This window comes from Xyrauchen texanus, chromosome 26, assembly GCF_025860055.1.
Source record: "Xyrauchen texanus isolate HMW12.3.18 chromosome 26, RBS_HiC_50CHRs, whole genome shotgun sequence".
Classification (NCBI taxonomy): domain Eukaryota; kingdom Metazoa; phylum Chordata; class Actinopteri; order Cypriniformes; family Catostomidae; genus Xyrauchen; species Xyrauchen texanus.
The window spans coordinates 17,051,587-17,077,863 of record NC_068301.1 but is presented as its reverse complement, the minus strand read 5'-3'; the positions used below and the strand labels follow the sequence as shown (position 1 = coordinate 17,077,863).

Genomic DNA, 26,277 nt, shown 5'->3' with positions numbered 1-26,277 from the left:
GAATGCAGAGTTGTTGTTGAGACCTTCAGTGTAAGCAAGATCACCGAGCAAATGGTCATGACACATCATCGGTCATGCGAATAAGCGAATAAGCATTCACTTTAATGCACATTTTAACTAATGAGAAACTCTAGAAAATTCACCTACTCCTAGCGCATAACATTTTATTCAAATTTTAAGAGTTTATTCGCATATCAAGCATTGTCAATTTAAAATTTCTAATGTCCATTTTCAAAATGCATATAAAAATGGTTGGATGGAAACGCAGCTATTGACATGATGTTTTTGTAGTCATTAAAATGCACAAAATCAGATGAATATATTGATCTGTCTGACTTTACACTTTTGAGTGGTTCTTCAAAGATATTAGTGAATTTCCAAAAGTGATAAACTGTTTTTTTTTTACCTTGAGCAGCATTTTTCTTGCCAATTTTCAGTACAAGAACAGGAAGTGGTCGATAGCCATGCAGCCAACTTCCTTACCAGTGTCACTTTTAAAATGGAGTAGAAATGGAGAGTTGTTTTTTTTTCAGAGCAAAACTGGGCTTTACCAACAGAACCACTGTGAGGAGAGGGTTATTGAGAGAGAGCTGTGCCTGTCACTGCATTACTCTGACACAGCGTGACAGCGAGATTCAGAGAGGCATAGAGAGCTGCCTCTTCTCAGAAGCATAGAGCCATGTCTGTTGATGATGATGGAGATGGTGAGTGAGTTTATTAAATCAAAGTATTATAGTGGAATATACTGTTGTTGTTGTTTTTGTACATTAGATTAATAGTATTTATTAGGCTCTCTTTGTTTTGTACATATGTCCAAGTGCATGAAGAATCTTTCTGGAAGAAATAGGGACAATGCAGATTTTGCGTGCAGAATATACTCTCTGCTATTGATTGTCGAGATGTCTTATTATTGTGTGTTTGTACATGCTTGACTTTCAAAGTCAAAAGAGTTTAAATGGAGGATATTGTATTATGTGTCTGTGTGGTACAGTTATATTGTTTTCTGCGTCAGTGGGTTTTGTCCTTTGGGAGTTTAAGTGTGACCCGGTTTCTAGGGCATCTCGTTGCCGTGGCTGCTCATTATTAGACTCTCCAATTTTTTTCCAATTTGAAGAGAGAGCATGTGCACGTAGACTATAAATGAAGCTCCATGTTTTGTGAAAGCATTAGGGTACTTGAGCGCAGAGTATTTTTTTGGTGGGCTTTCTAGTACTCAAGCTGCTCACTGCGTGTTTACTTCACTTCTTGTGCTCCATAATCCTGATAACCAGATTAAACAGCCAATTAAATTACAGAATGACTAGTGAGAGCTCAGGTATCGGCACACACACACACACCAAGCAATAACCTGATAGTGTCAGGTTTGAAATTTCCTTATTTCTTTATATGGGAAATATGGTGTTAATGGCAAACATTGTGTGGTTGAGACTTCAGTGTGTTTTCAGGTCTGTTTGAGTAGAAAACATCTCGTTTACTTGTGGATGTAGTCATTAGGGGTGGGTATGTCCAACAAACTACTTGTCTGTTTGTGAGGCAACTAAACTAATATTTTCATTAAATATTTTTTATATATATTTAGCATTGGTGATGGTGTGCTGATAGCATGCTGTGCTGTTAGATAGTTTGCATGGTAAAATCCTCTCAGAAAATGTATCTTTTTAAATTCCTTTTAAACCTTTTAAAACCTTTTTCCTTTTTTTTCCCCAAATCTCTTTAAGCACCATCGCTACAGCCATACACACTCAGGCATACATCTTTGGCTGTTGATTTATATCTCAGGCTGTTTATTTGAGCATTCCGATCTATTGACGACATTATAGTTACTATATAATGATCACATTTTGTGTAAACGCTCCCTAAAATGCTAATCTGATCTGGGTAAGGTGAACCTAAAACCAGTCCCAATTATTCCATTGCAGTCATTATTTCTGTTATTTTTTTATCATTACACGGCTCTCTTGATTCTGATTGGTCAATCGTGCCATGCAGCAGTCTGATATTTTGGAATAATGACCGCACATCCAGGGATAAATTAATATCAGACCGTTCATTTGGGTATTGCGATTCATCTTTCCTACTCGGATCACTTTGCAATCTCTACAAAAAAGCAAATAAAATAATTTCAACTCAAACCAAAGTTTTAAGCAATAAGTTATGAGAGGTCATACTATATTGTAAATATAGTCACAGCTTAAGGGTGTTTTTAGGCTGCAGCCCTTTTAGCCGTGACCTATATTCACAATATGGCATGGCTTCTCATGCCTTATTGCTTTTATAAAACGGTCACCACATAGTAAAAATATTAAGAACACAAAAATGTTTGTATTTTGTAAGTAAAATCATTAAATGCCATCCTTCCTCCAGGAAATATATTTCCTATCAGTAAGCAGTGAACAGAATTTTGATGGGCAACAAGAATAACTGCCAGCTATGGGTGCTGCGAAGTTCCGTGAAGAGGTCAGAGCTGTGCTTTATCATGAATAAAGCATGGCTGTTGACCAATCAGCATCCAGGACCAGAACTATCCATTTTATAGGTATTTATAAGGCATGTAGGCTTATAATAAATGAGCAGTCAGACAGTCATTAACGCAAAATAAAAACAGAATTCTGAAGCAAACAGACAGAATATGATTGTTTCTAGAGACTTTGTAATTTTTCTTCTCACATAATAACATAATTTGAATGCAAATCAACAGTTCATCTCCATTTATTTATTTAATTGGTAGGTAGGCCTGTAATGAGCGTAATAATGTGCAGTCAGTTGGTCATTATCACAAAATCAACCCATTCAGTGCGATACAAGATCACACTGTCTGGGTTTATTTTGTGATAACGGCTGCCTGACTGCACATTATCCCTTATATGGCCTCTGCCATGTTGCATTTCTTCTGAATAATACCCTTCTTCCTCCATAACCTATTAAAATATAAAAAATTAGCTTAAAGAATTTAAAACTTTCTCAGCTGGCCATTTTTGGCAGACCAAACCAATCAGATTCAGACAGATTTTTTTTTAATCTCAAATCTACTCATGTGGGCTGCACTTGTTGTCATGGCAACAGCCTTTTGAAAGCAGCCAGCTCTCTCTCTCTCTCTCTCTCTCTCTCTCTCTCTCTCTCTCTCTCTCTCTCTCTCTGTCCTTGCCTTTTCTCAGTTTTTCCTCTCTTCTCTTCAGTCTGATCCCACTTTTTCTTCTGTCTTGCTGTTTTGTTCCTTTGGGTCTGCCTATTTCTCGCTTGATCTTTATCTCTCCCATAGTCATTGGTTAAGTCCTTGTTAGATTTTTGTTCACACTCTAGTGTCTGAACAAAGGGCGGGTTATGCTATGATGCTAATAATGCTTCACACATCGGCAGGCACACAGAGCCCTTTGAGCTGTGCTAGTGGGGTCAGCATCAATAATGTGTCAGTGCAGTCAGCCCCCTTGGCTTAGTAACAGGGTCACATTGCCTATTGCCCACACACACACTTGCACACATTCAAAGTGCGGATCTTGGCTGTAGGGGTGTGGCTTCTCTTCTGTCCTGTATTTATGTGTTTTGTTCAACTCTTTATGACCCTCTGGGTTTGTTTTGATTGCACTTTTGCTATCTGAATATGTATTTAAAGGATAGGACTCAAAAATATGGAAAATCTGTAATAATTTACTCATCCTCATGTAGTTCCAAACCTGTATGACATTCTTTTGTTCCACATACAGGTTTAGATCAACATGAGGGTGAGCAAACTGACAGAATTTCCCCTTTAATCGAAGATGGTAATGCAGTGCTGCTGATGCGAATTAGCTTAGCTTAAGCTCCAGTTAAATTAGCTCATTTGCATGCAAAAAGCAGTCTCAAAGCTCACTGGCTCATTAAAGATGATGTCATCACTCTCCTGAGTGGTTCTTTGGGCTTCTGGGAAGGAGGGGGATTGGCAGGGAGCAAAGTGCGAGGGAGTGATGGAGGAGAGGGAGGAGGCTGAGAAGAGACAGGAGGGAAGAGGGGTGATGGAGTGAGTGTGAGAGAGAGTAATTGATAGAGAAGATGCCGGCTAGATTTTGGGTGGTGGTTTCTGTAAACCTTGGTGTATGCCTTGCCGATTCATCTACGGATATTCTGTTGCCGTGAGAACCGCGGTCATGTGAGCAGTAGCTTGGGCGTTGCCTCGGATACGAGAGAGAGATACGCCCGCCTACAGGCATGAGGCGTCTCATCTGCAAACGCATCTGTGATTGTGAGTGCTTTCTCAAGATATAAATGTTTGAAATTATGTACATATTTTAAATGAATAGTGATGTATCACCCAAGTGCTATTGCAATAGTGATTTGTGGCACTTTTAATTTTTTACAGCCATACACCGGTAGTTGAAACCAAGGGCTGCCTGCGTTTTTCTAGCCTTGCTTTTTTTTATTGAAAAACAACCTGTGCTCGTGTATGTAGGTGTGTGAGTGTATTTGTGCAATTGCTGAGTTACAGTGTGCAGGAATTTCTCTTTGTTTGGCTGTAAATGTGTGTGAGTGATTCAGATTACCTTGTATTACTTCCTGTTTTTGCTGTTGAGTAATTGATAGGCCTGTAATAGGTGCTGGTTCTTGGCTGGTCATTGATTACTAAAGCTGATATTGTTGAAGGGAGGAAATGAGACCCATACTTCCATACTTGGTGGTATAATAATCCAAAACTCTTGGGCTTGCTCATTGATATATTCTGTTAAATTGCCTCCTTACTTGATATTATTCACATTATTATTGAACAGACTATTTTAGAATGAAAATATGAGACTGTTCTTATATCGTCACCTTCCTAAAATAATGTCCCAAGTCATTTTTTCTGTTTTTTCAGAAAACATAAACAACTGAACCATATATCATGATTTAGGCAAAACAAAATATATATTATTGTCAAAAAAAGGTGACAATATGCAAGTTGATACGGATATTAGTTTCTGATGATCCGTGTGCGGGAAATTGTCGACAGAGTTAACAATCTATTCTGAAAGAAATTTGAGTTGTGTTTTAAACAGATAATTCACCCAAAAATTCTGTTCAATTTACTCATTCTTATGTGGAACACAAGGAGATGTTAGGCAGAATGTGATGGACAGACAGTCATCATTCACTTTCATTATATGGAAAAAGAGCCATTGAATGAAGACTGAAACTGTCAGTCCCTAACATTCTGCCTAACATGATATTTTAATGTCCATGCAAGAAAGCCATACAGGTTTAGAACAATGAGTAAATGGCGACAGAATTTTTGGGTGAACTATCCCTTGACGATAACATGACGATTTGGTTTGCAACTGGGACTTAACCTCAATGAAATTACTATTGATCAAGGAACCGCTCTATTGATATTAAGCTGCCCTCACATTCAGATTTTGACAGTTGATTGATTCATGTTCTTGCTGCTTTTGTATCTCTCTCAGATCGTAGTTTTGACGATGATGACTCTGTGGATGGAAGCAGGCCGTCATCGGCTCAGGCTGCCTTTAAAGTACCTAAAGTCCCCAAGAAACCTGGAGATTCTGCTAGCAGTTCCAGAAGACCCAGTGCCACTGGAGCCAGCAAAACAGGTGAGTGCACACATACACGCTTTTACAATGCATTTAAGTTCAGATGAGGTAACTGAGGTACAGACACAATGTATAATTTAGTCTTTAGACATATCGTAGGTGCTAGTGAGCAATGTTATTATGCACATAGGTTAGGAAAACCTCAAAATTATGACAGACTCAATCTATCTATGTGCTGCCAGGTTGCATTGCAGCTTTAAAGCAATATTCCAGGTTCAATACAAGTTAAGCTCAATCGACAGCATTTGTGGCATAATGTTGATTAACTCCAAAATACATTTACTTATCCCTCCTTTTTCTTAAAAAAAAAAAAATAATAATAATAATATATATATATCTCTCTGGGTTACAGTGAAGCACTTACAATGGAATTTTATATGGCCAATATGTAAATGTTAAGGATTCCATTAATTGCAGGTATACGCTAACTGAGCACTTTATTAGGAAAACCTGTACACCCATTTATTCATGTGATTTATCTAATCAGTCAATGATTTGGAAGCAGTGCAATTCATAAAATCATGAAGATATGGGTCAGGAGCATCAGTTAATTTTTATATTAACCATCAGAATGGGGAAAAAACATGATCACCGTGATTTAGACTGTGGCATGATGTTTGGTTCCAGATGGGCTGGTTTGAGTATTCCTGAAACTGCTGATCTCCTGGGATTTTCAAACACAACAGTCTTTAGAATTTACTCCGAATGGTGCCAAAAACAAAAACATCCAGTGAGTGGCTTTTCTGCAGACAGAAACGCCTTGTTGATATGGAGAATGGTCAAACTGGTTCAAACTGACTGAAAGGCTACAGTAACTCGGATAACCACTCTGGACAATTGTAGTGAGCAGAATAGCATCTCAGAATGCACATGTCGAACATTGAGGCAGATGGGCTACACCAGCACAAGACCACTTTGGGCACTTTATTAGGACAAGAGTGTTTCTCATTTCTGTGTGATTTTTAGCATGAATATAATATAGTATGGCAGTCAATCTATTTGAAGTTTTTTTTTATTTATGCAATCTAACATCTTTTATGTTGCCACAGACCTTTTAAGAACCTGAGGGTGCTTATACCTAAAACATCATTAGTCTAAATCAGGCCTATCATGATGGATTGATGTTTTTGCTGAGGCTCTATATTGAGTTTAGCTTTCAGTTTCAAATGGGATCCAACTAGAATGCTTTGACATGGGGTTTCCTTCAAAAATGATTGACAGATCTCAAGTTCTGATGTGTTTATCAGGCTCTCTTGACCTTCCCTGTGTGGGTTTTTCCATATCTCTTCAGAGCCACTCCCCCTCGGGGTATCATGACTGATCATTCAGTTACAGGCAGACAGGAAGATAGACAGGAAGTCCATTAGGAATGAGAGCTGTTAATGTGCAGGATGGGTTTGTTTGCTCAAAATTAAAGGCATTTGCAAGATTTTCAAGTGCAAACAGTTGTTGAATTAGGTATATATAAGTATATTTTTTAACTACTTTATAATAGTGATCGATCGATATGGGTTTTTTAAATGGCTGATGCCAATATCCAGAGAGCAGGGTGGCCGATAGTCCGATACAATGTTGATATATCACACAATTTAATATAGTAAATAACATAAACATAACATTTCTAAAAAATAATAAACTCCTATTTAGCACTATATTTACTCAATTTCACACTAAACTTTAACTTTGTAAAAATAATCTAAAAAGTAATATTGCATTTTAAATGGTACGTAGCAGTTTCTTCTGATTTCTGTTTAGTCATCAAATTTTTGTAATTTATTTCCACATGAAGAAATTGTTAATATGTTAGGAAGAAGGAAATAACAGTACACACAGTTGTCGAGCAACCAAGGATGGCTTGTCCATGTTAGCAATCGTATTTTCTCAAACACCGAATCAAACCAATTGTACACTGTGGCAGACACACCTCTTGTTCATTCGGAAAGGAGGAAGCAGGAACCAGGTTATTCAACCAAAAGACTTTTAATTAAAACACAACATAAATCTGATAGCATAGCAAAAGCACACTCATAAACACTGACACACACAAACAGTGTACATTGTACACTGTGTGTCGACCACATTATATATAATATAATGTAATTCTCGACCACGTTGCCGCATGGTTCTCGACCACGTTGCCTTGTGCGGATCTTGCGCGAGCTGCAATCTCCTGACAGTTTAAATGGCCTGGATCACCTGCCTGGATTGTCACAGACTGACTGACTGTCTTGATCTGTGAATCAAAGGAACTTTTGATCCCGATCCTGACGTTTTTGATTCTGGCTGATAGAATAAGCGCTTCAGAGGAAGATATTAGATTCATGAGGTTTGTGGATTACTTTTTTAAACAAAATATCTTAATATTTGCAGGTATTTAATAGAAGTTTTATTGATTTTTGCTTTTATCATTAGAAAAGTTACAGGAAACTGTTGAGGAGAGACTGTTAGAATATGTGCTTTAGAGGTAAATAAATTAGTGTTCCACAGGGTGCTGGATCTGCTGAAGTTGTGTGAGGTTGGTTTATTACATCTGTTTAAAGTAGATATGTGAATATTTTCAGACGTTATATGATATTAGTTTTATTGATATTTGCCTTTTTATCATTAGACAAGACAGTTAAATGTTACAGGGAACTGTACAACAACAAAAAACCGACAAGCACATGTAACCGGTCACAGCTCTGATATGCTGACCATTTAAATGACACTGTGTTGCACACCGATCTATTATTGTAGTAACATGATGGCATGTAACAACAAAACAAACTGTGACTGGTCGTTTACATGTCTCAGTCGCTTCACATGCAAACAGGTGATTCTCAGCGCCCTCAAGAAACAAATTCGCCAAAGGGGAAAATGTATCGGTCGATGCCGATAATTTAAAACCATTCTAAATATCAGACTATTTATCTGCCTCGGCGATATATCGGTCAACCACTACTTTATAATGTAATTTAAAAATCGCACAAGAGCAAATCCTCTGCAAATATGTCACATTTAAACACACACTATCCACAGTTTTCCTGAGGAAACACAGTTTTGTATTTCTGGTCTCGAGACAGCAAGTTAAAACTGCCAAAACGAGCGATCCAGAGGAGAAAAAACATTTGTTACTTTGAGTAAAAATGAATTTCAGGCTCAACTTGTGCAGTTGTTGGCTGTCATAACAACTCTGAATAATTAATGATATCAACGTAACTAACCTCGGACCATCACTTCATGTCATTAACACACCCAGGTGAGGCACTGTCTATAAAAAACAGTCATCTCGACTCTGAAGTATTTAAAAAAAAAATTCTTTGTAATTTTTACAAATGTAATACCTTAAACTAAACTAAATATTACCCACCAAGAATATACTCCAGAGGTCTCATGGGTGTCATGAGAGGGTTGGGCATGTGAATGGCGAGCTCTGCGCACTTTGCTAGTTTTAATAATATTTGTGTCACAAACCTGTGAGATTCGTTACACCCTGATCTTTAATTGTTTTGGGAAGACAATATACATATACATTTATTTATTTGGCAGACGTTTTTATCCAAAGCGACTTACAAAGAGGAAAATATAAGTGAATCTTAAGGAGACAGTGGTACAAAAGTGCCACATTACAAAGTTTCACTAGCATCAGAATAGTATTCAAAACGTATACAAGTGCAATTTTTTTATTTATTTAAAAAAAATAATAATTTTTGTTAGTGACTAGTTAATTGCTCTTGGAAAAGATGCGTTTTAAGTCGTTTTTTGAAGAGAGTGAGTCAGCTTCACGGATAGAGTTGGGAAGGTCATTCCAACAACGTGGTATGATGAAGCTGAAAGTCTGAGAAAGTGTTTTGGTGCCTCTTTGTGTTGGTACAACAAGGCAACGTTCCTTAGCTGACCTTAGCTCTAGAGGGTGTGTAGCTCTGCAGAAATTATTTTAGGTATGTTGGAGCAGACCCAGTGACTGTTCTGTATGCCAGCATCAGTGCCTTGAATTTGATGCGTGCATCAACTGGTAGCCAGTGGAGAGAGACAAGGAGTGGTGTAACGTGCTCTTTTTGGTTCATCAAAGACCAGACATGCTGCTGCATTCTGGATCATTTGCAGAGATCTAATTACACATGCAGGGAGGCCTGCAATGAGAGCATCACAGTAGTAATCCAGTCTAGTTATGACAAGTGACTGAACAAGCAGTTGTGTGGCATGTTCAGATAGGAAGGGTCTTATCTTCCTGATGTTATAGTGTAAATCTACATGATCTTGTGTTCTTTGAGATGTGGTCCGTAAAATTTAGTTTATCAATTGTTACCAATTGTACTAGATTTCTGACCGTATTTGAAGGCGTTACTGTAGCTGCATGGTTGTGCATGTTGTGTTCAACAGCAGGGTTGGCTGGAAAGACCAGGAGTTCGTTTTTGGCTGGATTGAGTTGCAGGTGGTGTTCCTTCATCCAGGTCGAGATTTCTGCCAGGCAGGCAGAGATTTGAGCAGTCACGGTGGTGTTATTGTGCTGGAAAGACAAGTAGAGTTGTGTGTCATCTGCGTAGTAGTGGTATGAGAAACCATGTGCCTGAATGATGGATCCCAGTGATGTTGTGTATATAGAGAAGAGAAGTGGCCCAAGCACTGATCCTGGGGTACCCCAGTAAGTAGTTGATGTGGCTTGGATACCTCACCTCTCCAGGTTACCTTGAAGGACCTACCTGAGAGATGGGAGTTAAATCAGTCAAGCACTGTTCCTGTAATACCCAGTAAGGAGAGAGTGGAGAGCCGAATCTGATGGTTGTCTGTGTCAAAGGCTGCAGAAAGGACCAGCAGAATCAATGGTATGTTAAGGAATTCAAAATCCTCGGGCTCTGGAGATATTAAAAGACACTTATGTGCCTGGGCTGATTCCCCTCAGCGGCAGGCCGGAAGCCCTGGACTCAATTTGGGTGGTGAATTGAAAAGAATCTGCCGTGAATTGTTGACTGTGTCTGCAATGCTGACAAAGTTCTTTGCAGACTTGGAGGATCTTGCTGTAATACGTCGATCGATCACTTCCATAGAGACAAAATTCACTGGTTACAAGAGATGCGGATGTTGAGAAACGGATTGATTATATGGAGTCATTGGAGAGGGAATTAGCTGCTGATCCGCTAGTGACCAAGGTGGATTTGGAATGCATCTGGGAAAAACTGGAGGATTTGGAGAATCGTAATCGACGATACAATTCCTATGCGATTTCACAGAGTCCCTGCTCAGAGGCCTGCTGAGGGAGACAGGCCCCGATCAATTCTGGCTAAATTTCTGAGATCATCCGCTAAAGTGTTACACGAAGCAAGGAGTAAAGGAAGGCTTTGAAAGAATCACAGCATTTTCTTGTTCCCAAACTTTGAGAATTCAACAAGAGAGAAACGTGATCGATTCAAGGAATGCAAGAAACTCTTACATCAACGGAAGGTCGCTTTTGCTCTCTAATTATGGCCGCAAAATATTTACATGCCCACAGCAAGCGATGTCCTTCAAAAAGTGAGTAAGCCATTTGGTGATTTTCATGTTGCTGCCTAGTGGGCCTGACTCACTGAACATACACTTGACTGTCCAAGGAAAATGTGCGCTTTTTTTAATTTTGTTTCTTTTTGTGTTGGTTCCGCCTAGCGACTGGAGTTTGTTTTGTGGAATAACACTCCCTCGGGACAGTTGTGGATGAATCTGCATGTTCTTGGCACTTATGCCTACTATTGGCTGGAGCTTGTTGGAATATTTCTTGCAAGACATTGGAGTGATTAGGGCATGTGTTGCACTCTTGTAACGACCGAATGGACCGGCTCACTGAACATTCGTTTGGCTGCCCGAGGAACTGAACAGCCTGAAATTGTATCGGGGGCTCAGTTGTTGCGGAGACCGCAAATTAAAAACAGTCGATTCGTAGTACACTTATGCGTTCAGGAAAAAGGTGGATAAACAGAGCATCCCTGCCTTTTCCTCTAGCAATACAAAAGTTGCCGTAGCAACACTTCATTGTGCTCAATTTCTATGGCAAAGACTGCAACTCCTAGTGTGATTTAGAAAAATGTTTCAGAAAATGTTAGGCATGGATGCATGTGCTCATATGTCCATAAACTCTTGTTCTGACATCTTTTAGAATGATTGTGTTTAATGGAAGTGAATTATGTGTTGCAGTTGTCTCTAAAGAGGGGGCAGGAGCTGTGGATGAGGAGGATTTTATTAAAGCATTCACAGATGTCCCCACTGTTCAGGTGAGAAACACAGTTGCATATAAATGAGGTATTGCTGAATCTCTCAGCATCCAGTAACAAATCCACCTGTGACTTTAACTTTCATGTTATGATGTTTGATCAAAGGCTTGTAAGTGTTGGATCTACAGCTTATTTATGTCTGTGTCTTTCTATAGATCTACTCCACACGGGACCTGGAGGATAACCTGAACAAGATCCGTGAGGTTCTGTCTGATGATAAACATGACTGGGATCATAGAGTTAACGCGGTTAGTAAAACATTTTTAAACACAATTTAAAGGTGCACTCAGTAATTATTTTGATTGTCGTCTTGGATTAACAAGATTTGACAACTAGGGGTGTGGATGCATCATCAGTTTTCAGTTACTGATGTCATTGTAAAGAATTCACTATTCACAGTCAGCCATGATAAATTTTAATCCAAAAGTGTCAAATAACACCACCTCCTGAGATGGTCTCGATTTGGTTTGATTTAAAGGGGTCTGAGATTGTCTGGAGTGTACACATATCGGTCAAAAATCGTGCAAACCGCAATCAGACCCTTAAAACTAACCAAGTGTGAAAACACCCTAATATGCCTGGTGGCCCCATAATGGGACCCTCTCCGTGTGAAATAAAACAGCTTTTTAAAGGTTTCTTCATCTCATGAGTGAGTGGTCATAATGTAATACATCCATTTCAAAATTGCTATTTATTTCTTAAGGATTACAACTTTTTTAATTATAACTTTTTGTTTTATTTTTATGAGCACATCTTTTAAAGGAATAGTTCACCCAAAACCTTGTGTTGCTGTTTTTTCCTCCCATGGAACACAAATCTTTATGTATCTCTTGCCATACCATGACATACCATGTTCATAGTGACAACGGCAGTCAAAAAACCCCTATAAAATATCACAACAGTAGTTTATTCAACTTGTGTCCTGAATTCATGTCTTTTGAATTCATATGTTAGGTTTGTGTGAGGAGCCGACCACAATTTAGTGATTATTCACTGATAATCTTGCCCTCCCCAAAGCTAACCGGTGTTTGCATCTGGAATTAAAAAATGGCATGGCGTTTGAATACTACATGCCTGAGAACCAATGACGTTTTCCCGTCAATGACGTTGATGTGCCATTTTAGAAGAAACCGCCGGCAGAGAAGATTATCAGAGAATAATGACTAAAATTTTTATAGTTCCTCACACAAAGTTAGTATATAGCTTCAGAAGACTATAAATATTGCATAAAATGGCTTTTATTGTGCTTTCTGCCCTTTTTGGAACTTCACGACCCCTTGTCACTGTGAAAAGCTGCCTTTAAAGATTTCTACTTTTGTTTTCCACCAAAAAAAAAAATGCTAAATGGTCTGCAATTATGTAGCATCTTTTTAAGCCTTTACACTGCGTCTCATTCACCCATACACACACACATTCATACACCAATGGCGGCAGAGCTGCTATGTAAGGTATGTAAGCTAGCCTGCCATTGGGAGCAACTTGGGGTTCAGTGTCTTGCCCAAGGACACTTCAGCATGTGGAGTCGTGTGGGCCGGGATTTGAACCACCAACCTTGCGATTAGTGGCCGACCAGCCCTACCAACTGAGCCACAGCCTCCAAAAATAACAGTTTACAGGTTCGGAATGACATGAGAAGTAAATAATTACAAAAATAAAACTACTCCTTTGAACACAGGACCAACTTAAAAATCTCTGGACTATTATAGTCATATTGCTTTTTCATTTGGCTGAGCTTGTTCTGTGAATAAATATTTGTCGAAATGTGGTGGTTGGCAAACCATATTGGTGTTTCCTGTGAAAAATGGCTTCAAAATGTGGAAAGGTGATGACATTGGGATCATTTATTTACACTTTGGGCAATTTCATTTTTCTCTCAATATTTTATGAAAACATGTAAGCTTTTAACTCCATTTGAAGTTTCCTGGCTTTTATGTACTGTAGTTTTTCCAATACATTGCCATTCATCTGTGATGAACTGTCTGTGATGTGGTGGGACTCATTTTGCTTTTCTCCTCCTCCTCTCCACAGCTGAAGAAAATCCGATCTCTGTTGGTTGCCGGGGCTACAGACTATGATTGTTTCTATCAGCACCTGCGCCTGTTGGACGGCGCATTTAAGCTGTCAGCAAAAGACCTGCGTTCTCAGGTGGTGCGGGAGGCTTGCATCACAGTGGCGTGAGTGCCTCATTGACAGCTTTAAATGACATAAATGTTAACTCTGATTTCTTGCTCTAGAAAGCTATGTGTGCACATTACTCAGATTATTGAGATGTATTAGGTGACAGATGCATTTAAAGCAAAGCAATTTCCATGTCAAGTCAACTATATTTCGATTAGTGGACTTTTGCAATCGCCTTTTTGTTGTTGTTGTTGAAAGGAGCTCTCACCATTGTAAAGAACAAATATTTAGAGCAGTTGTTTAGTATTGTATTACGGTTGGGAATGTATTAATATTGTCATGAATTGAATAGGTTCAACAATATGCTCAATTATTTACTCGACATAGTTAATGTTATCTGTGTTATATTTTCTTTTACTTTGCATAGTTTTGTTCATAGTTTGAGGATGAGCGCATGTCGTGCATACTGTCCCCATTGGCATCCACCTTATTTAGGTGGCTTTTACCAAGTGACAAATACATTTATGCTAATATATGAAGAGTTTGAAGAGTGAAGTGGATGCATGGTCTTTGATGTTAAGAACAACTGAAGAAAAGGTTTAAAAGTTGAAAAGCCTATTTATTTTGCTATCTTTACTCTGCATGATTTGTTGTTGGGTTGCAAAACACCAGTTGAAAGCCACTGATGTATTGTGCCTTTGTTTTGTGTCTGTGCAGGCATCTCTCCACAATATTGGGGAATAAGTTTGATCACGGAGCAGAGGCTATTGTCCCAGTGCTCTTCAATCTCATCCCAAACTGTGCCAAAGTTATGGCCACATCTGGAACCGCAGCCATTCGAATCATTATACGGGTGAGACACGCTGCCATCCACAAGTTCATTCTGTCTGTATGCACTGTATCTGTGTGTTTTGACTATGTTTTTTTCCTTTATCAGCACACTCACGTCCCACGATTGATTCCACTCATCACTGGTAACTGCACATCAAAGGCTGTGGCCGTACGGAGGTGAGACATCCGGATTGCTCAAACAGAATATACTGAGAAATTGGGCTGGATGTTATACCTGAAATGTTATGGCTTGATGTTTTTTATTCTTTTATGAAATGCAGTATAAACCTCTATTTATGTTTATATTATTTATTTCTCTATCAGGCGCTGTTATGTATTTTTAGATCTTCTGCTGCAGGAGTGGCAGACTCACTCTCTGGAGAGGTACAACACAGTATCCCTGCTCAACCTGCTTTTGTTGACAGGCCAACACTGCACTATTTAACTGCTCTCTCTCTCTCTCTGTCTTCTATGTCTCAGGCATGTGGCTGTGTTGGTGGAGAGTATTAAGAAGGGAATCAGAGATGCTGACTCAGAGGCTCGAGTGGAGGCCCGGAAGTGAGTGGTACCATCATGCAGAAAACATGTAAAATTACATTTATTTAGCTCCTGTTGTGTTTTATTTCATGCCTCTCTCTGCCGCAGGGCATACTGGGGGTTGCAGGCTCATTTCCCTGGGGAGGCGGAGTCTCTGTATAACTCATTAGAATCTTCCTATCAGAAGACACTACAGTCGTATTTGAAGAGCTCAGGCAGTGTAGCATCTCTTCCGCAGTCTGATCGCTCGTCCTCTAGCTCCCAGGAAAGCCTGAAGTAAGAATTTCTCACTCTGCCTCATTTGACTTGAGTTGGCAGTGAAATTGAAGAGTTTTGAATTTTGACTGGTTCTTTGTTGTTTGTTTCCAGTCGGCCGCTGTCAAAGTGGTCTGCTGCTCCAGGCAGAGGTGAGATACTTGATGTTTCTATTTGAATACATTAGTCACATCTTTACTGTGAAAATGTGACAATTTTTTTATGTGCATAGACCCTGCTGTGTTTAAAGAGAGATTTCATCAAAAAATGAAAATTCTCTTCATCATTTACTCACCCTCTTGCCATCCCCGATATGTTTTAATTTTTTATCCTGCACACAAACAAGGCTTTTAGAAAATTAGCTCTGCTCTGTAGGTCCATACAATGCCAGTGAATGGTGGCCAGAGCTTTGGTCCAAAAAGCATATTAAGGCAGCACAAAAGTAATCCATAAGACTCCTGTTGTTAAAATACATATCTTCAGAAGTGATGTGATAGGTGTGGATGAGAAACAGAACAATACTGTTTACTATATATCGGCACTTTCACATTCTTAATTTGTTTTTGGTGGTTCGCATTCTTTGTGCATAATAGTCACCTACTGGGCAGGTAGGGAAATTTATAGTAAAAAGGACTTAAATATTGATCTGTTTTTCACCCACACCTAACATATCGCTTCTGAAGACATGTATTTAACCACTCGAGTCTTATGGATTACTTTTACACTGCCTTATTATGCTTTTTGGAGCTTCAAAGTTCTGGCCACCATTCACTTGGATTGTATGGACCTATAGAGCTTAAATATTCTTCCAAATATTTTCATTTGAGTTCAGCAGAACAAATAATTCTTGGGACATCTGGGATGGCATGAGGGTGAGTAAATTAAGAGAGAATTTAAATCTTTTGGGTGAACTGTCCCTTTAAACACTTAATATGCATGTAACACCTTTTTTTTTATCTTGGTTTTGTTTTGTTTCTTTTTGTTTAATTTTGTTACTTTAGTGCCTGCAAGCTCAAAGTCATCAGGATCTCCAGGCTCTTTGCAGCGTTCCCGCAGTGATGTGGATGTTAACGCAGCCACTGGTGCTAAAGCCAGACACGGTGGACAGGCTGGAGGGGCGGGGCGAGTCGCGACAGCCCTGCCCCCTGGATCATACGCATCTCTCGGTAAGAGCTACATACTGGTCATGCACCATTTTTGTAATTCACTTTTGTAATTAAATCCTGTATATGCAGAACAGGTCAGACAAGCAGAATTTGCTGATTGGCCTCTCACACACAGCACATGGCCTTCCTCCTCTTACCACACACAGTACCAACTTATGAAAATAATTGTTTTAATTCTTCAAAGTTACATGCATGTACTAGTGTGGTTGTTGGAATGTGTGTAATTCTGTTGCAAGTGTGTCTTGCATTCTAACTGGTTTGCTGTCATCCTCTCTCTCTTTGGCTTAAGATGATGCCTCTGAAAAAGATGGTAAGATCATCTGCCATTTACTCATCTGTTTTCCACTTCATCCTCTGTTTTTCTTCTCCTTTTCTTCCTTGTTCCCCTCCCCTTTCTCTCTGCTTTTTATTCTACTCTTTATTCTACTTAATCTCCTTTTACAGATCTAACACTCCTCTCTTATTTTCTCCATTCTGTCTCATTGTCTTTCCTCTAAATTGAACATTAATCCATTTCCTCACAGGAGGCAGTGGGTGGGTCAGCGAGATGCAAGGAAATGTCATATATTTTTATTCTGATGGATTGTTTAGATTGGCATGTGATGTTATAGGATGTCTGTTTGTCTCCAGGGCGACTACGGACTAAGCAGACTTTATCAACGGCATCTAGTGTGGGCAGCAGTCAGGTCGACTCGAGAGGGCGGAACCGGTCAAAGATGGCATCCCAGTCACAACGTAAGTGCCTACATGCACACAAATATACTCTGCGTTCTTACAAATTCTGCAGTGAAGAGTCACATAATTACTCAATATATTATATAAATTTACAAACTGCCTTAAATTGTCATTTTTCTCACATTCCAAACCATAAACATATTTAAGTTGGTAACCAACTTGACACACTTCTCATATACATTTAACTCTCTGGAAATGCTTTTCAATGCAAAATGTTTTCCAATAGAGCATTGTACAAACAAACACAGTATACAGATCTGTCCTCTCCAGAAAAGTGCTCCATACACTACTTTTATATTTTATTTTATGACTGGGTCATTCCCATTATGAAGTAAATTTTGAACTTTGAACTTGGGTTGTAATTAAATGAAGTATTACTATATAGCCTCCAGCACCACCTGCTATGTATAACATTCAGAAATCTGAGCTGGTCAAGCTCTGACACTACAAAATATAAATTCTCTCATCATTTACTCACCCTCATGTCATCCCAGATGTGTATGACTTTCTTCTGCTGAACACAAACAAAGATATTTTTAAGAATGTCTCAGCTCTGTCTGTTCATTCAATTCAAGTGAATGGTGTCCAGAAATTTGAAGGCAGCATAAAAGTAATCCACACGACTCTAGTCTTCATAAGCGACATGATGGGTGTGGGTGAGAAAAGATCAGTGTTTAAGTATATTTTTATTATAAGTGTCCACTTCCACTTCTATTTTTCTTCTTTTGTTTTTGGTGGTTCACATTTTTTTGTGTGCATATCACAACCTACTGAGCAGGGAGGTTAAATAATTAATAATAAGGGTAAATAATTAATATAAGTAAAGGATTTAAATGTTAATCTGTTTCTCGCCTTCACCTATCATTTCGTTTCTGAAGATATGGATTTACTCACTGGAGTCATATGGATTACTTTTATGCCGCCTTTATGTGCTTTATGGACCTTCAAAGTTCTGGCCAGCATTCCCTTGCATCCTTTGGATCTGGGATGGCATGAGGGAGTAAATTATGAGAGCTATCCCTTTAAATGTTATTGATTATAATTTATTTACACATTAGCAAGAAAATTAACAGTATGCCTAGAATGTTGGAGCTAAAAAATAGCCATTGCTCAGTTCATTTTAATTGTAATTTTGTTTTACTTGACATTTTTATATTATCATAGAGATTTTTGTACATTTATCGTAAAATATGGAATTTATTACACATAGGTAATCAGCTGAAACCAACAAACACTACTTAATTCTTAAAATACATTGCTGATACTTAGTAGTATTTCTGCTGTTGTTTTCCCATCAAAAATGATGTCACAAAAATGACCCAGTTACTTCATTTTTAAGATTATTTTATACAAATAGGGTAGAATGCAGTCATTCCTGGCACCACATGCTGTAACACAATGTCAACTGCACGTGTGTGTGAGAGAGAGTTCTTAAGGAGTCATCCTGCTCTAAGGATGTAACCTACAGCTCCTCCCAACTGTTTCTGTGCCTCTAGGTTCTGACGATTCTGATTGCACGCCAGGTACCCTCATCTGACATGTTGGCGAGTGTGTTAATTCATGCAAACGTGTGTGAGAGAGAGAGAGAGAGAGAGAGAGTATGCGCGCGTGTGTGTGTGTGAGCATTTGTATGTCTTCAGTGCCCTGCATGCTGTGTGGTCTTCACTTGGGTGTGGTGGTGTCAGTCCATTTCTGCCTGCAGGTTTATACGAACATAAACTCTCAAAACTAATCAGTTCAACTGTGTTTCTGCGGGGCAGCCTGGACTGCTAAAACACATTGAGAGTGTTGATGGTACATTGAACAAAGCAGTGGCAAAAAAATCATGTTGTGTATCTTTTGTGTGCCTTCATGGTATTTATTGTGGAGTAATGTGCGAATGCTGTTTTTCAGGGCTTATCGACTCTGAGTGCTTCTTATATCGCTGTTTTCATTTGCAGCCTGATGGTTGTATTCATAATGTGTGCATTAGAACACATTTGCTGCATGTTTTTACTCCATAATGCATTGTACCCATTTAATATGCTGTTCCTCCTCCCTGCCCAATGGGTCTCATGGCCCCGCTCCTCTCCCTAATCCTCCCCCCTCATATGCTCAGGATCACTGTCTGCTACCCCTGTTGATGGTAAGAGTTTCAACATATTTCATTTGTTACTCATAGTTTTATCACTCCCATCCTGTTGGTTTCCACCCTCTCTTCCTTTTTCTTGGTTACCCAGAAACGTGGGGTCTCCAAGAAGCCCCCACTCTCTTCACTGCATGGAGGGTGTGTAAGCTTGGCTCGCTCTGGATGCCCTAATGGTGGTGTTTATTTATCAAACATATGAACTCATTAAACCTCACACCTTATTGAGTGGGAAAATTTGAGGGAATTTGATGATTGGTGTGTCCGAGTGCAGCGTAGGCTTGTTCATCTGTGTTTGTGTAGTCTGTATAGTTTCACTTGTTCACTAGAAATACTTCTTTTTCATTTTTTTTCCTTTTGGTCTCAACACAATCAGAATCACAACATTTAAGTCTTATGTCTATGTCTGTGGTTGTTTTTGTGAGTTATAGCTGTCTAGTTAAACAAATGTCTGGGCCTGGGAAGCTCAGCCAGTAAAGACGCTGACTACCACCCCTGGAGTCACAAATTCGAATCCAGGGCGTGCTGAGTGACTCCACCCAGGTCTTCTAAGCAATCAAATTGGCCCGGTTGCTAGGGAGGATGGAGTCACATGGGGTAACCTCCTCATAGTCGCTATAATGTGTGGTTCTCGCTCTCAGTGGGGCGCGTGGTGTGTTGTGCGTGGAATGCCGCAGAGAATATCGTGAAGCCTCCACACACACCATGTCTCCGCGGTAAAGTGCTCAACAAGCCACGTGATAAGATGCACGGATTGACGGTCTCAGATGCAGAGGCAAATGAGATTCGTCCTCTGCCACCCGGATTGAGGCGAGTCACTACGCTACCATGAGCACTTAGGGTGCATTTGGAATTGGGCATTTCATAAAGAGAAAATTATCAATAAATAAATGTCAGCATAGAATTGAGGAATAGGTCTAGAGGTCGACCGATATATTGATGCTGATAGTTGCTTTTTAGTGTGGAACTATCGGTTATCGTCAAAAATCAACAGTGATTGTTGCAGATAGTTTTTTTATTTTTTATTTTTTGTTCCTCCATTTCCAGTGCTGGAGGGTTATATAGTATAACAGAGGCCTCTAGATGTGAAATAAAAACAATTACTGACTATTGACAATGCTATGCACAGAGCTGGACACTTAAGAAGCTGATTGCATAATTATCTACTGTTGTTGAATTACTGCTCATACAGTATTTACTAGCTTATATGACAGTGTTTACTTTATAGTGTGTTTATATTGAAATACATTGTAGATTATTGTAAGGGTGCATTTTTGGTTTTCCTTTTTGTGTTTGTGTGAGCTGCTAGTACAAACATTTCAAAATAAGAGTCCCTGGTGTATTGCCCTGTTCATTTGTAAAAGTCCCACATATGCACCAAATCTTTTTCTTGGTTATTATTGGGATTTTGGTTGTGGAATAAACCTCACCTGGGATTTTAATGTCTGTGCCGGTCACAGTAAGGAAAGACTAAGATTATGTTTTAATATTCAATAAATCGATTTTTAAAACTATTGACCGATTCTTGTGTTATCAGCCTTTTCCACCAGCTTGGTTATTGGTATCTGCAAAATTACTATCAGTCGACCTCTTATTAGGTCAGTGATGATGTTTGAGATTGACTTTGGTGGACAGTCATGTGTTTATTTAATATGTAGCTATAAAGAAATCTATTCGTGTGTGTGCATATAAAAACATTTATCAGTTGTATAATTTAGATTTTCCAATGGACTGTTTAGTCTCACGCTGCTTTTGTCTTCTCATTTTTGTTGTATTTACAGCGGGTTCTCGCTCTGGTTCCCCGGGCCGGGTGTTAGCCAGCACAGCTCTGAGCACACTCAGTACAGGAGCACAGCGTGTCAGCGCAGCTCCGGGCTCTCACCGTCGCAGCCGGATCCCACGCAGTCAGGGCTGCAGTCGAGACTCCAGCCCCACACGTCTGTCTGTCGGTAAGCACACACTTCTGTTTGTTATTGGGATGGTCGACATCTCAGTTCTGCTTATCTTATCCGGATCTGTTTTGTTACTTTATCTTATGTATCTGATGATTTAAAAGATCCCCTTGAGGTTTTGTTAAATCTGTGGGATCATAAGATGCTTTAATCGCTAGTTATGGTGTTGCAATTGCACGTTGGCTTCTGGACATTCTATGCTTTCACATAAATGTCAAGATTTGTGTGAGTATTGGTGGTGGGTGACCGCATACAGTTTGGTGTTCTTACCAAAATGTAAATGTTTTCTTTTAATAAAAAGCTCCATCAAACATCAGCCACATCTACAATGGATCCAAAGGAGGTATGTCTTCTGTCATGGTCTCCGTCATCCATCCCATAGTGATAATCCATCTGCCTGTCTGAGCTGGGGCATCCTAATGTGGTTTCATGCTGGAGGTTGTGCGGTGTTGCAACACGCTGCTTTGGGAAAGCAGAACTTGCTATCGCATTAACCTTTTGGGTCTCCCCTTTTCTGCAATGATGTTAAACCCCACAGCTTGGTGCTGCTCTTTGCAAAGTGAATGAATGAATTCCATCTCATGAATGCAGATGAATATCAGTTAAAAGACATTATATAAAAGCAAAGACCCAGACCTGCCACCTCCTATGTACTAACATTGAAACTTTAATTCCTTTTCTAATTGTCCTTCCCCTGTCTGTGAAAATCTGCTCATTTCTAATCTATTACTTATGTAGACTATGTGCATGGGCTTTAAAAGATAGTAGCAATATTGATGTTTATGTACTGCCTTCCTACTTGTCTGTGAGGTGCATCAAGGTTCTGTACCAGGCCCTCTCTATTTCTCAAAACGAACATGACTCCATTGTAATTTCATTGCTCATCAGTTCTCTATGTAAATGTCTATGTTCTATTTTTTCTGTCTCTTATATCCTCCAATTTCTCTGTTCTTCTTCATCTGTTTTCCTCTATGCTCTTTTCTTGGTCTGTTTTCCCTATTTTGGGGGTGGGTCAGCGAGGGGTAGTCGTATACCACGGCCTAGTGTGAGTCAGGGCTGCAGTCGTGAGGCCAGCCGAGAGAGCAGCAGAGACACCAGCCCTGTGCGCTCCTTCACGCCGCTTGGTGAGTAGCCACCGGGACCAATCAACCTCAACTCGACAGTAGTCAAGATATTTTGAAAGGTTATGCTATGATAAAAAGTGATAAATGTCATCATTCACTTCATTTGAAACTGGAAGTCAAGCTGTTGCACATTTGCTCATCTTGCCCTTGCCTGGAATCTGTTTGCTTTGATACTTTTGCAGCTACCAAATGGGAATGTTTGAACAGTGACCCAACATCACTGCTTGCACACTTTGGTCCTCAGAACGAATTTTTGTGTAAATCATTCGTAAAGCCTTTCTTATGTAAATACGAGGGTTTTCGTATTTTCCAAAAGTTCGTTTACACAAGCTAAATTTACACCTGCTCTCAACCATTTGTAAATCGTGCTTCACTTGGAAACACGTTACATTATGGAAGTTTAATGTTGACTTAAATTATGGAGCACTTCCATGCTTTGGAATTCTGTTTTTCTATTCATTACTTGTATTCTGCTTACATTGTCAAACATTTTCAATTATTTAATGACACCAAAAAATATAATTTATTAATAGGTAAAGAAATTCTAAGCTTGTAGCTAATGTTACTATATACATGCGTCCACATCAGAGAAGTAGGTATTTATTTTTTTGTCAAATTTATTTTAAGAGTCTCTAATTTCAAAGTGGAATGAGGATGAAAGAGACTGACCACTGCCAGCATAAAATGTTTAATGGTAGCTTTGATGAATTAAAGATAATTTTTAGTAATTTTAGCATAGACATTTAGCATAAGAAGAGGTGCCCAGCATAGAATGCTATATTCCTGCTCTTATGCAGATAACTTGAGCAGAACTGGACTTGTACCTTTGAGCACAGACTTGAAGTGTGTGTGTGTGATTGTTACAGTGGGGCATGTGTGTGGTTTGGTGATGGCACATTCTCATGTCAGTACTAATTGGAAGTTTCTCCAGAGTTCTAACTTTGGCCTGGTAATTTATGCTTGTGTGGACTGTGTTTTGTGTGTATGTGTGTTGTGTTGCAGCATCCCGGCATTATTCACGCTCAACTGGTGCTCTTCATGCCCCAGATACCTTCGGGGCAACAGGTGAACTGTTACCCCAGCCAGCACAAGCCTCTTCTTCAAAAATGTTTTTTGTATTTATATTATACAAGTCATTATCACTTCAGATTATATTTTTTCATCCCATATTTCTGCTGCTTTCAGTTTAGCCTCTGATCGGACCTGCATGCTTTACGTTTAGTTCTCATAACAACCATTCTTCCCATTACCTCAATAACAACCGTAGTGACATTAAGCAAACAGCTGCAAATGTAAGATGACAAAGAAGAGATCAAGATTGCAATAAAACCCTTAGTAATGATAATACACTTACAAACATTACTAAGGGGTTGCTTAATTTAACGCTGAAGTGTGCAACTTTTTCGATGTTAAAGTACTTTATCCTATCCCAGCTTACTATGCAAAGACAACTATAAGTAAGCGATTTGTAGCTTTGAAAAGGCTGTTTGAAAAAAAAAATCTTTATTTTTGCAATTGCGGTTGGTGACTCTAGTGGTCAATTACACACTTCAGCTTTACACATCAAGGGTATTTTTTTTTTCCATGGGGCCCAGAAGATTTAAGATTTAATGTGACAAAGGAAATCGAGAAAGGAATGAAAGATAGAGGGATTGATATGAAAGAGAAAAGAGATGGGGTTTGTTTGGTGTCATATGTTAAAAGGGGAATATTTAGGGATTCAAGATCAAAAGAAAGCAGAAAGAGGCCAATTTGCATTTGATGCTTTTTGCTGTCAATTCAAGTAGTTTAATTTGTGGAACATATTTCAAACAGTTAACTACCTGAATTTAACCCAAGTTTTGTCCTGCGTTCTTCTTTTTTTATGTTTTTGTATGGACTTTTGTGGTTGTTTTCATAAATGTTATTGGATGGTGATTATTTGTTTTTGGTTATCTAGTGTGGATTTCTGTGTTATTGAAGAATGAGTTATAAAATGTGCAATGTATGTTGTAGGTTCTGGGTTGGGTTTGTCTCAGTCCAATCGTCTCTCATCCTCAGTAAGTGCTATGAGAGTGCTGAACACAGGATCAGATGTGGAGGAAGCCCTGGCAGATGCTCTGGTAAATAAATTGTGCATGAATACACAGGCATTCCGCTTACGCACCACTCACACGTACTGTTGTGCCAATAAGTTTACATGCACCCTTGCGGAATCTGTAAGATGGTTAACGGATTAAAAAATGAAGAGATTATAAAAACTGGTTAGATTTTATTTAGCACTGCCTTAAAAAAGATTTATTACATTATTTATTTATATATATAAGATCCTTAAGATGAAATCATAACTGAAATAACATTATCCTGTTCAAAATTGTTTATACCCGGTCTATCATTTTGGGTGTTGCCTCTGAGCATTAAAGGGATAGTTCACCCAGATGTGAATGACTGACTTTCTTCTGCAGAACACAAACAAAGATTTTAGAAGAATATTTCATCCCTGTTGGTCCATACAATGCAAGTGAATGGCGACCAGGTCTTTCAAGCTCCAAAAATTACAAAAGCTGTATAAAAGTAATTCATACGACTTCAGTGGTTAAATATATGTCTTTAAGAAACAGATGAATATTTAAGTCCTTTTTTTACCTTAAATCTCCATTTTCACATACTGAAAGTGAAAGTGGAGATTTATAGACAAAAAATATTGAAATGTTTCTCACCCAAAGTGATTGCATCATTTCAGAATTCATATATTAAACCACATTTATGCTGCATTTCTATGATTTTTGGAGCTTCAAAGGACAGGTCACCATTTACTTGAATTATATGGACCTACAAAGCTGAGATATTCTTTTCAAAAGAAAGAGTCATATACATCTGGGATGATATGAAAGTTAGTAAATGTTAAGACAATTTTCATTTTTGGATCCCTTTAATAACTTATTTGCAGTGTAATTTGTGTAAATTCAGTCATTTTGTTATTTTGTGGAATGTATCTAATGTCATGGCAGAACTTCTAAACAAAATGTAAATTTTATCCTTTTTTATTTATAAAATGACAAAGATTGGCAGATCCTGGAAGGGTGTTATGAGCAACTGTACTCACAGATTAACAAAGATTAACTTATCCATTGTATTATGTGCTGAATTGTCTGTCTTTAACTCCTCTGTCATGCTTTTAACTTTATACCTTTGGCTTTGTCAATGCTGCCAGCTATTAGGAGATATGCGAGGCAAGGTTAGTCTGTCTGGCTTTCTGTCTGCCTGTCTGTCACTATTTCTGCATTAACATTTAAGTAAATTTTTTTGTAATTGTCACAATTATTCATGGATGAAAGGCTTATTTGGCTCTTCTCATTTAATGAATTTATAAGCAGAAGAAACCAGCCCGGCGGCGGTATGACACCTGTGGTATGTACTCCGATGATGACGCAAACTCTGACGCATCCAGCGCATGCTCTGAACGTTCGTACAGCTCCCGGAATGGCAGTATTCCTACTTATATGCGACAGACAGAAGATGTGGCCGAAGTTCTCAATCGCTGTGCCTCTGCCAACTGGTCTGAAAGAAAAGAGGGATTGATGGGATTGCAGGCTTTGCTGAAGAACCAACGCATTCTCAGGTAATCCATACAAATGCACACACATTTGTTTCTGTTCAGCATCTTTTTAAAATG

At 38.9% G+C, this 26,277-nt stretch overlaps 1 protein-coding gene across 16 annotated transcripts in view; it reads left to right on the top strand.

Annotated features, from left to right (window-relative positions):
- Nucleotides 1–26,277, top strand: part of LOC127619610 (CLIP-associating protein 2-like) — a 95,515-nt gene that overhangs the window by 45,658 nt on the left and 23,580 nt on the right. For 2 of the 16 annotated variants that reach the window (XM_052092507.1, XM_052092522.1), the window contains 22 exons: nucleotides 5,412–5,558; nucleotides 11,703–11,779; nucleotides 11,935–12,027; nucleotides 13,808–13,953; nucleotides 14,615–14,750; nucleotides 14,835–14,905; nucleotides 15,053–15,112; nucleotides 15,209–15,286; nucleotides 15,374–15,541; nucleotides 15,635–15,672; nucleotides 16,522–16,686; nucleotides 16,976–16,996; nucleotides 17,317–17,421; nucleotides 18,918–18,944; nucleotides 19,520–19,546; nucleotides 21,328–21,495; nucleotides 21,800–21,841; nucleotides 22,515–22,622; nucleotides 23,625–23,687; nucleotides 24,618–24,724; nucleotides 25,816–25,839; nucleotides 25,976–26,223. In XM_052092507.1, coding sequence (XP_051948467.1) covers nucleotides 5,412–5,558; nucleotides 11,703–11,779; nucleotides 11,935–12,027; nucleotides 13,808–13,953; nucleotides 14,615–14,750; nucleotides 14,835–14,905; nucleotides 15,053–15,112; nucleotides 15,209–15,286; nucleotides 15,374–15,541; nucleotides 15,635–15,672; nucleotides 16,522–16,686; nucleotides 16,976–16,996; nucleotides 17,317–17,421; nucleotides 18,918–18,944; nucleotides 19,520–19,546; nucleotides 21,328–21,495; nucleotides 21,800–21,841; nucleotides 22,515–22,622; nucleotides 23,625–23,687; nucleotides 24,618–24,724; nucleotides 25,816–25,839; nucleotides 25,976–26,223 — 2,119 coding nt within the window. Of the gene's footprint in view, nucleotides 1–606; nucleotides 705–3,986; nucleotides 4,217–5,411; nucleotides 5,559–11,702; nucleotides 11,780–11,934; nucleotides 12,028–13,807; nucleotides 13,954–14,614; nucleotides 14,751–14,834; nucleotides 14,906–15,052; nucleotides 15,113–15,208; nucleotides 15,287–15,373; nucleotides 15,542–15,634; nucleotides 15,673–16,521; nucleotides 16,687–16,975; nucleotides 16,997–17,316; nucleotides 17,422–18,917; nucleotides 18,945–19,519; nucleotides 19,547–21,327; nucleotides 21,496–21,799; nucleotides 21,842–22,514; nucleotides 22,623–23,624; nucleotides 23,688–24,617; nucleotides 24,725–25,815; nucleotides 25,840–25,975; nucleotides 26,224–26,277 lie in introns of those variants that run through there. The other 14 variants (XM_052092521.1, XM_052092520.1, XM_052092508.1 and 11 more) reach the window with 14 other exon arrangements.